This window comes from Microtus ochrogaster, unplaced genomic scaffold, assembly GCF_000317375.1.
Source record: "Microtus ochrogaster isolate Prairie Vole_2 unplaced genomic scaffold, MicOch1.0 UNK106, whole genome shotgun sequence".
NCBI lineage: Eukaryota > Metazoa > Chordata > Mammalia > Rodentia > Cricetidae > Microtus > Microtus ochrogaster.
This window is the reverse complement of record NW_004949204.1, coordinates 662,535-673,627: the sequence shown is the minus strand read 5'-3', so window position 1 is coordinate 673,627 and position 11,093 is coordinate 662,535. Positions and strand designations below refer to the sequence as shown.

The 11,093-nt window shown below is 48.5% G+C and overlaps 1 protein-coding gene across 1 annotated transcript in view; it reads left to right on the top strand.

Annotated features, from left to right (window-relative positions):
* Cgref1 (cell growth regulator with EF-hand domain 1) overlaps positions 1-10,713 on the top strand; it is a 15,689-nt gene extending 4,976 nt beyond the window's left edge. Inside the window, exons 2-6 of the mRNA XM_005371348.2 lie at positions 7,683-7,785; positions 9,251-9,316; positions 9,410-9,480; positions 9,592-9,713; positions 9,860-10,713. Of these exons, the coding sequence (XP_005371405.2) occupies positions 7,683-7,785; positions 9,251-9,316; positions 9,410-9,480; positions 9,592-9,713; positions 9,860-10,363 (866 nt within the window). The 3' untranslated portion in view covers positions 10,364-10,713. The remainder of the gene's footprint in view (positions 1-7,682; positions 7,786-9,250; positions 9,317-9,409; positions 9,481-9,591; positions 9,714-9,859) is intronic.
* Positions 10,714-11,093: the final 380 nt, after the last annotated feature.

Genomic DNA, 11,093 nt, shown 5'->3' with positions numbered 1-11,093 from the left:
GTCAGAGTTACCCCAAGATATTTTATGCTATTTGTGGCTATCGTGAAAGGTGATGCTTCTCTGATTTCCCTCTCTGCTTCCTTATCCTTAGTGTAAGAAAAGGTTTTAAATGGATCAGCAAAATGGGTTGAAATACTTGCAAGAGAGGACCTGAGTTCAAACTCCATAGCCCACAAGGTGGCAGGAGAGAGCCAACTCCCAAGAGTTGGCCTCTGACCTCCACAGGTGTATCCTGACACACACCGGCTGATACTCATGCACACATATACACAGTAATGAAATAAGCAGTAAAACATGTTTTTTGAGCAATGGGGTTCTAGTAAAGGGAAGTGTATCTGATGTGGGTGTAAAGACAGTCCCACAGGCTGGGACAGCAGTAAAAGACTGTGAGAAGGAGCTCACTGTTCACTGTTTACTGCAAGTCCATGACCGTGGTTCTGGGTTCCGTCCACTGCACACACTAAATAGTTACATATACAAGGGACTCAGAGGACAGCGAAGGGGACGGTGACACTGATGCACATGGGGAAGGCTCAGTATCAGCACGTGATTTATAGAGTCCAGTGCACACGTGGCTGAGACTTTCAGGACAGCTGCAGCAGAGCAGCAGACAGCCAAGCCTGTATGTAGGCTCTGTATGCTAAGCAGATCCCACACCTAGGAAGCCAGCTCTCTGAGACTGGTGTTTGGATTATTATGATTACTTAACAAGCCACTCAAAACCTAAACGGTTTGGATTTGAAGATAGAGGAGCGCCCCTGAGTCCTTCAGAACCCTTCCCGGCCTTCAGAAGGGGCTCCATACGTGGCAGTATGGAGTGCTCCCAAGTAGTCTCAGGCTTCCCAGAGTTAGGCATGCAGCTTGTACAGCTTTGGCCGAAAGCAGCTCCAGAGCTTGCCTTGCTCCTAGGCAGACTAGATTATCACACTGATGCTTCAGTACCAGCTAGGCTATAAGAATCCTCTGTAGGCTAAAACGCAGGATATAACAGCCAGATATGGGGGCACACTCCAGCAATCAGCACTTGGCAGGAAGCTACGTAGGGAGAGCCTGTTTCATAAAAGTAACCAGAGTTAGGTATGGTGGAGCATGAACTCTCTGTTCTCGGGAGGCTGAGACAAGAGGATGTCAGTGAGTTTAAGGCAAGTCTGAGCTAAATGAGTTCAAATCCCACCTGGATTGTATAGTGAGACCTCGCTTCATAAAACCAACCAAACGAAACAACTTAGTAGCTTCAGATGATAACCTTAACTTTACTCTGGATGCCGTCTAGGCAAGGCAGTGGGGACCAGCTTTCTTCCATGCATATTGTTGGCTAGGCCAGCTGGAAGGCCCACAATTGAAATGGATTCATTCTCTCACTTCTCTGGCTGGGAGGTATCTGGGCCCCAAGAGCTCTATCCCTATGTAGTCTTTTAGGGGTTTGTGGGGAGACAGAGAGAGGCAGAGGCACTGCGTGGACCTAGCAATCTTTTCAGCTATCTTAGTCATCCGGAAGCTAGTCACTAAGTCCAATCATGTAAGAAAAAGTGAATTAAACTCCAGGTTTAGTGGGAAAAAAGGTAAAAACAAATTGAAGACATGGATCAACAGACAGGTAGTAAAGGTATTTGACTTTAGTCTGATCCCCAGGGCCTACATGGTAGAAAGAAAGGACTCCTAAATGTTATTCTCTGACCTCCACATGTTTACCGGCACATGTACACACACACACACACACACACACACACACACACACACACAAAGAAAGATTTTTCTTTCCTTTCTTTTCTTTCTTTCTTTCTTTTTTTGTTGTTTTTTTGAGACAGGGTTTCTCTGTAGCTTTAGAACTTGTGCTGTAGACCAGGTTGGCCTCGAACTCACAGAGATCAGCTTGCCTCTGCCTCCAGAGTGCTGGAATTAAAGGCATGGAACACCACTGCCCTGCAAGAAGGACAATTTTATTTTATTTTTTTTATATTTATTTATTTATTATGTATACAATATTCTGTCTGTGTGTATGTCTGCAGGCCAGAAGAGGGCACCAGACCTCTTTACAGATGGTTGTGAGCCACCATGTGGTTGCTGGGAATTGAACTCAGGACCTTTGGAAGAACAGGCAATGCTCTTATCCACTGAGCCATCTCTCCAGCCCCCTAGAAGGACAATTTTAAATTAAAAAACAAAAACAAATTGTAGGCTGATTTTGGGGTCCCTACAGTCAGTCTAATGAATGAATGGATTGGTGGGTGGAAGGGCATGTCCTGCTGGGCCCAAACTGCCACCACCAGGGTTTCCTTTGGAGTTCAAATAGCCTCTTCTTAAAAGTGACCTTAGTGGATGATGACAGATTCATTCCAGCTCTCAGGAATTTAAATTTTGTGAGTCCACTGCAGCTCAGATCCTGGCAGGGAACTGATGGGGAGGAGAAAGTAATTTGAAGGACTCAGGTGGGAAGACCAGAAGGGAAAGCGTGTGCAAAGACACTGCAGAGCAGCCAGGACAACTTCTGGAAGGAAAAGACCTCATCTCATTTAGCTACCACCGAGCCTGCATTGCCGATGGAGACGGGAGATAGAGAGGGTACACAGTGCAAGGCAGAGCCCGTGCTGGGACCATGTTCGAACACTGGGTTCGACCTCGTTCTCCTAGCAATTTTGTATTTCTGTGTTCCTCCTTTCCTCTATGTCAGGATCTACATTGCCTAGACTGGCCTCGAACTCACAACCGTCCTACCTCAGCCTCCCAAGGAGCTGCAATTGCAGGCATGTGCCACTCACTTCTGTTCATCTGTTCATTCTTTTAAACATGTATGTTTTCCCTGATTGTGTAATGGGCTGGGGAGATGGCTCAACGATTAAGAGCACAGTTGTGGCTCTTACAGAGGACCCAGGTTCAGTTCTCAACCTCCACATGGTGGCTCACAACCTTCTGTCATTCCAGTTCTAGGGATTGATGCCCTCTTCTGATCTCTTTGGGCACCAGGCATTCACAGGGTACACATACATACATGCAGGCAAAACACTCATATACATACATACATACACACATACATACATACGTCTAATATATATTTGAAAAATAGTCTAATAGTACACTTCAGTGGTAGGGCACGTGACTTGCATGTGTGAAGATTTGGGCTTGGCTTCCCAGCCTTGAAAAACAAAGAAACGAACAGCTGGACACCATGGCACACATCTGTAATCCCAGCACTTGGGGGGCAGAGGCAGGGGAATGAAAGGTGACACGTGCTACTTAGGGAAAATCTGTGTTTGTATTCTACAAATTATACAGTTGCTGTCCTCAAATTCCGGCCCTGCTGGTCCTGTCATTTGACAGTCGCTTTCTGCTACTGTAACAAACATCCGAGACCATCTACTTAAAAAGCGAAAAGGTTTACTTTTAACTCAGTTTCGGAGGTTTTAGCTTGGGGCCAGTTGGCCTGGCTGCTTCTGTACCTGTGGAGAGGCAGCCCATCATGGCTGGGTGGGAGACAGAGCTGCTCACCTCATGGCTAGGACAGGAAAGGGAAGGAAGACAAGGCTGGAGTTCTTTATTTCATGCATCCCTAGAGAGATGGAGATCTCCCACTAGCCAGCATTTTTCCCTTTTTTCCCCTTCCCCATCTCTGTCTCTCTTTCCCCTCCCCTCTCCTGGGATGTATGTTTGTGTAGGCATTCATGAAGATGTGTATACATGTGAGTGTGAGTGTACATATATGTTTGTGCATGTGACTGTGGAGGCCAGAGGCAGACATTGGATATAGTCCTCAATCACTCTCTTAATTCTTAAGATGGGGTCTCCCTGAACCTGGGCTCACTAACTGACTAAACTGACTTGCCAGTGAACTGCAGAGATCCACCTGGCTCTATCCCCCCTCCAGGCCCACCCCCATGCTCTCCAAGTCTGCTGGAAATGGGATCTCCAGTCTTCATGCTTGTCCAGTAAGCTCTTTACGGATGGAGCCTCCTCCCAGCCCAGGATCAACCTCTTAAAAGTTCTACCCTCTCCCAGTGGTGCTGGGTTAGACTCACACCTTCACCTCTAATACAGGGGTCATCAGAGGACCATGCAGATCCATGCTACTGCCCCATGGTATCCTCTTTCTTATCTAGCCCAGGGTCCACACATCCTGGCATTCTTCTGACCTCTCTGCAGCTGGCTCTCTCAATCTCTATGGACCCCTTCTTTTCTTATTGGAAACTGGACCCCAATTGGCCCTTCCTTATTCCAGAGACTTGGCATACAAAGAGCTTTTAAGGTTACCTAGTTCCCCAACCCTTTGCTGCCTGCCACACAGGTCTCTGGGGCAGGATCTCCTCTCTAACTGCCCCTCCCCTGAAAGGAAACAAGGGGTCAATCTGCAGAGCTTGGATTTCCTTCTGTTGACATTTCTGCCTTCTGCTTCCTTTTGAGGCACCTCCAGACTCTGTTGTCAATTCCTTGAACTTCATGATTGCAGAAATTTAGACTTTTGAAATTCTCAAATCTGTCCTTTTTTTTCTCCTTAAATTTTATAAGTTCAGGAAGCTGGAAAGATAGTTCAGCAGTTAAGAACTCTGCTCTTCAGAAAAAATGTATAGATCAATTAAAAACAGCAAAAACAAACCAAACCAAACAAAAACTCTGTTCTTCCAGAGGATCCAGATTCGATTCGTAGCACCCACATGTGGTTCACATCTGTAACTTGGGTCACAGGGGATCTGATGCCATCTTCTGGCTTCTGTAGGCATGAGGCACATGTGTGGTACACAGACATACATGCAGACAAAGCCATCTACATATATAAAATACATAAAAATTCTGAAATTTAATTAACAACTGGTAAGTTTAGACATTTTCTTTTATTGTTCTTGTTGTAGTTGGTGGTGATGGTTTTATAGGACAGGGTCTCACTCCGTAGCCTTGACTGGAACCAGCTGATGCTTGAAGCTAGAGTTCCACCTGGCTGTGAGCTGCTTGACATGACTGTTGGAACCCAAACTCAGGTCCTCTGGAAGAGCCACAAGTGCTCTTAGTCTCTGAGCTGTCTTTTCAATCCCCTTTTGTTCACGTGCACGGAGTATAGCTGTTGGAACCTCAGCTGGATGTATGGAGCCTCTTCTTAGTCTGTTCCTATAGGCCAGCCCCTGCTTTATCTCTGGTCTGCTCTGCTGCATGGACCACTCAGATGGGTGACTCTGGTTCACATGGACTGAGTCTGACAGACACTCCTGACGAGGGTGATGTCACCCCCCATGACTGGTTCCACTGTGCTTTGGTGGACTGAGAATGTCTTGCCGCCCAGTGCTCCTGGAGGAATATGTTCTACTTGTATCCAGCCCGGTACCTATTTTCCTGGGGACATTTGCTACCATACTCAGGTGTGGTAGTCTAGCTCCTCCCTATGACTGGGCTGTGTCCCTTTGGGGGTTTGATGTTAACATGGAGAACTCAGTTCTAGTTGCCTACCTTAAATGACCACGTTACACCATCATCTCTCCTTGGTACAATTAGACCCCAAGGCTCTCCAGTCTCAGCTAACGCTACAAATACCTTTCTGGCAGTAGTGGCTTCAACGTCTCTTTGGCCATTGGGGCTTAGAGAGATCAGCAAGCTACATGTACTCAGTGTAGCTGTCAGGACCAATCATACACATAGACAAACGAATATAGCAATGAGGGTGGGAGGATGGGGGTGCAGAGACAGCTTAGCTGGTCAAACACAGGCATGAGAACCTGATTTCAATCTTCAGCACCCATGTAAAAAGTCAGACTCAGGGCTGGGAGGTGTTCACTTGGTAACATGCCTACTGTGGATCTGAGTTCAGACCCCCAGAATTCATGTAAAAAGCCAGGCACAGTAGTGTGTGCCCATAACCCCAGTGATGGGGGGAGTGTTGGGGGGATTGAAACAGGTGGATCCTTGAAGCTTATTGGGCAACCAGTTTAGCTGAACTGATAAACCTGAAGTTGAGTGAGAGATTCTGTCTCAAAAAATGAAAGTGCTTTGGCAGCTAAAGATACCTACCCTGCAGGCCTGGGGACCCGAGTTTAATCCAGGGAATCTATGGAAATGCAGTCCCTGTAAAGTTGTCACCTGACCTCCACACGCACACCGTGGCACACACGCCCACCGCCACGTCACTCACAGCAATAATACGTTTCTGAATCAATCAGTTTCTCATGATCAAGGATAGTGATCAAAGAAAGATATTTGATGTTAGCTTCTGACCCCCACATGCGTGTGCACAACTATATTAACATGCTGCTACCACACACACACACACACACACACACACACACACACACACACACCCAGGCACAGCAGTGTGACCTGGAATCGCAGTGCTAGGGAGGCAGAGACAGGAACTAGGACTTGGTGAGCCGCAGGCTCTGTGAGAGACTTGTCTCAAAGCAGTAAGGCAGACAGTGATCAATGATTGAGGAAGATTCCCAGTGTTGACCCCTGACCCCCACACGTTTACACGTATGCAAGCTCACACGTGTGGACTCACACACGCACATAAAGGGAAAATGAACACAGGTCCTATGCTGTGATGGCTTTATCTTTTTCTGGACTTCCACCCTTTGGTCTTCCTACTCAAGGCAGCTCCAAACAGTAAACAGGCTTATCTCCCTGTGAGCCAGGCACTTGCCCGCTCCACCCCTAGGCTCTCAGGGAACTGACATCCATCTTGAACGTGGTTCTGGACCTTGTTGGGATCATGGACCTTTCAGAGAATCCACTGAAAGCTATGGAATGTCCTTTAGAAAAATCTAGTGCTTGCCTGAATTTTAGGTTCTGTGGAAGAGAGGTCCTGACCCTTTGCTTGGACCATCAAACATCTGATTATTTTTCTGCACGAAGATGGCTTTTTTTGGGGGGGTGTCTCAGTTTAGGTGAGTGTCTGCCTCCTTGGAAATTCATATTATATGTGCATCCACGGGATGAGCCAGAATGCTCTGAGTTTTTAACAGGCTCATTTTATTTTTGACCATTTCCATATAATCAAGTCCGCATAATGTAGAGACAGCCAGACTGGCTTTGAACTCACAATCCTCCTGCCTCAGACTCCTGCTTGCTGGGTTTGTTTGTTTGTTTATTGGGTTTTTCAAGACAGGGTTTCTTTACATAGCTTTGGCTGTCCTAGAAACTAGCTCTGTAGACCAGACTGGCCTCAAACTCACAGAGATCTATGTGCCTGCCTCTGTCTCCTGAGTGCTGGGATTAAAGATGTCTGCCACCATCGCTGGCTGAGTACCACCACACCAAGCCTTAGTAGGTTTTTCCTAAGTGCAGACCCCCTGGTTGTCTCCCTCTTTGTCTCTCTGCATGTTTTGGTCTTTGGGGAGCCCCAGCGTTCTCATTCTGATCTATCCCCATCTGTAAATGAAGTGGGTGCTCTAGAGCAGACATACATAAGCAGCTCTTAAGGCCAATGGGACACAGGGAGGAGCCCTCACCCCCAGAGCTGCCTCCCACCATACAGCTCTGCTTCTATGCACTTAAACACTGGAGCAGGATTTATGTGTTTTTCTATAATCGGGATTTATGTTGAGCAAAGTTCCTGGAGGTTGCCCGTGTGCATGTAGAGTCCTCCCAGGTGTCCTGCTATGCCACATGCTTCCACATGCAAGGAGGGAAGTCATTTCTGTCTGATCCGTCTGACCCCCAACGCTGCGGCAGATACCCCTCCCCTGACTCTCTGATTCTGTTCCTAGCTCCAGTCTCCAGAAGGATGTTCCATTGGCTGATGCAAGCGTTGATGCTGCCACTGTTGCTGCTACCTTTAGGTCACACTGCTCCCAAGGATGGAGCCACAAGGTAAGAGGATTAGGAGGGCAGGGCCCCCAAGCTGTGGTAGGGAGAGTCTCTAATAAGATGTCAGAACTCCTCTGAGGAGCCAGGAGCCCACTGAAGTATAGCCTCCTTCATTTCTGTGCTCACACACAAACCTGCCCTGTGATTGTCAGAATGTCACAAGTAGGGATTTAGTGTGTGCATGGAGACCCCTTTGCAGCCAGGAGTCCAGCTCCAGTCCTGTGTAAGTCATGAGGAGGAGGCTGGGACAGGGCTGTGGTCTGTGAATCAAGACCTGACATTGGGAATACCAAAGGAACAGGGATGGCTAGCTAACATTTCTGACTTCCTAGAGCTACTCTTGTATACCCAGTATGTGTAGTAGAAGAGCGATGCTGGAACAACCTTGGCAACAATGACCAAAGTAGCTGCAACAACTCCTGTTGATTCTGCCATTCCAGGCTGATATGGGCACACAGTCACCCCGTGCAGAAGTAGGAACACTTCTGAAACCCCAGGCAGACTTAAAAGTCCAGGCTGACATCTATGCCCTCTGCTTGAAAAAGGAAGAGGCAATGATGTGTCGTAGGGCAGACTGGGAAACCTGGGCATCGCTACCAGCCTTAGTTAGCTTGAGGTCTACTCCTTGGGTCCTGGCATTGAAGAAGCAAGACCACCATTAGCCACTGTGTCTCGACACTCTTGACTATCTTGACACTGGATCTTTTTTTGTTTGTTTGTTTGTTTTGTTTTTTTTTGAGACAGGGTTTCTCTGTGGTTTTGGAGCCTGTCCTGGAACTAGCTCTTGTAGACCAGGCTGGTCTCGAACTCACAGAGATCCGCCTGTTGACACTGGATCTTATTGGGCCACCACTGTGTGTCTACTATGGTGGCCTCGATCTCACCAAGCATTTTCTTCTTTCTTTTCGGTTTTGTATTTATTTGCATGTATGTGTCTGTGTGTGCATGAGTGTGGGGGTGTCTGCAGAGTCTAGAAGAAGGGGTTAGGTCCCCTGAAGTTGAAGTTATAGGTAGCTGTGAGCCACCTAAAATGGGTACTGGGTGAACTTGGGTCCTCTGGAAGAGCAGTAAGTGCTTTTTGTTTGTTTGTTTGTTTGTTTGTTTTGACTTTTTGAGACAGGATTTCTCTGTGTAACAGACCTGTCTTGGAACTAGATCTTGTAGACCTGGCTGGCCTCGAACTCACAGGGATCTACTTGCCTCTGCTTCCCGAGTGCTGGGATTAAACGTGCAGCAAGTGTTCTTAACCACTGAGCCATCTGTCCCTTCTTTGGGTTTTCTAGAACTAACTAAGGCACCTAAAAACAGTCTTGGGGGGATAAGGTTCTGTTTCCAGTGACACCCGAAGAGTTTTTTTCCCTACAGCCCTTTCTGGGAAGTTAAAGGGACAAGTCCTTTTGGATCTAGGGAAATCTGCCAAGTGGCTGCTAAGCTAGGCCCTGGGCTGACACCTCTCTGCCTGTTCTAGGCTGGACCCTGAAGTGCAACAGCAGCTCACGCCCAACCCCTTCGAGCCAGGCCCTGACCAGCTCCAGTGAGTAAACGGGGGGCTTTCAGAAGGTATTACCTGGTCAAGCCTCGGGTCACAGACAGGACTCTCCTGACCAGTTCGCCACTTTCTCCACAGACGGCTGCGGAATTACCTCAAGGGACTCGAGAAGATGGAAGAGGACCCAGAGCAAATGGACCGGGAGCGCGGTGAGGGGCTGGCGCTTGCACCAGCCTAGGAGGCTCTGGGGGCCAGAGCTGGGGCTGAGCGCTGCCTGCCCTGTGGGTTCCCGCCTCTTCTAACCCAGATTCTCTTCCTAGTCCTGCTCTACCTCTTCGCTCTTCACGACTATGACCAGAATGGACAGCTGGACGGCCTGGAGCTGTTGTCCATGCTGACGGCAGCTCTGGCCCCTGAAGCTGCACACTTTCCCATCAACCCGGTAAGCACTGCTGGAAGCTGAGGGAGCTGGAGCTTTCGTCCTTTGGTAGATCCCTGGAAAAGGAAGTTCAGACCCAAGGCAGCAGGGATGAGGCTGTTGGGGAGGGGCTGGGCTCCTGAAAATATCTATGGTAACTGTTTCCACAGGTTATCCTGGTAGTGGACCAGGTGCTTGAGACCCAGGATCTGGATGGAGATGGGCTCATGACTCCTGCAGAGCTAATCAACTTCCCAGGAGAAGCCCCCAAGCACACGGAGTCCCTTCCCCCAGCTCTCCAGGAGCCACAACCTGCTGGAAAGCCACTGCATTTAGCTAACAGTCCACTGCAGCCAGAACCCCAGCAATCCCTGGAGACTAGAGAAGAAACTAGGGGTCAGGTGGAGGCCAAAAGGGAGTCTTTGGAAGCTCTACAGGAGGCTGGACATCAGACAGGGGCTAAAGTAGATAGCCTCAATCATGAAGGGGAGACTAGGAGACAGGCGGAGGCTGAAGGAGAAGTTCCAGGTTCCAGAGAGGATGCTGAGGGGCAGGGCGGGAGCAAGGGCAATGAAGGGGAAGCCAAAGAAATGCCAGTGGAAACATCAGATACCATAAACACCCCAAATGCGGTTGAGGCTCACAGTATTCAACTGGAGAATGATGAGATATAAACTAAACGACACAGGCTCCTGTCCCTTAAAATCTCAGTGCAGAGCAGAAGCGTGAAGTGGGGCATATACGCTGGGAAAAGACATGGGTACGGTGGCACAAGCTAGTAATCCTAGAGCTTGGAAGACAATAGCAGAAGGATTGAGGGCTCCAGGCTAGCCCAGGCGACATAGCTAGCTGGGCTGATTAATAAAACCCTGTCTTGATGAGGAGAAAAAAAAAAAAAAAAGCAACTCCTACATTTCCTTTCTGGCCTCAGGAGGAAGCAGGACTTTCTGTGTGGCTCGGGGAGACCTAAGTTGAGAGGCAGCTTTCAGGCCCCAAACAACCAATAAAGAACAGAATGAATTTATCTCCATAGTTATGTGTCCTTGATCTAGCCCGCCCAGCTCCATCTCTCAGAACACAAGGGTTGGGGACTGGACCAACTTATTGCAGGGATGAAGACTCAGCTTTCTCAGCGTTTCTGGCCAGGGATGCTGAGACAGTGAACACAGCCAGCTGCGGAGAGCTCAGTCGACCCTGGGAGTCAAACTCTCTCCCGAAGTTCCCTCTTGACTTGCTATTCAGACCCGTGATCCCTGTAGCTCAAGGCCAACAGATGGTCCCCACTCCCTGCTACCATCCCCACTACCCCCTTCTCTTCCTCCTCCTCCTCCTCCTTTTCTTCCAGGCCCTAAAGCTATGTAATGGCTGCAGTGGTGAGAGAGCTGCTTTCTGGGTCCATGGGGC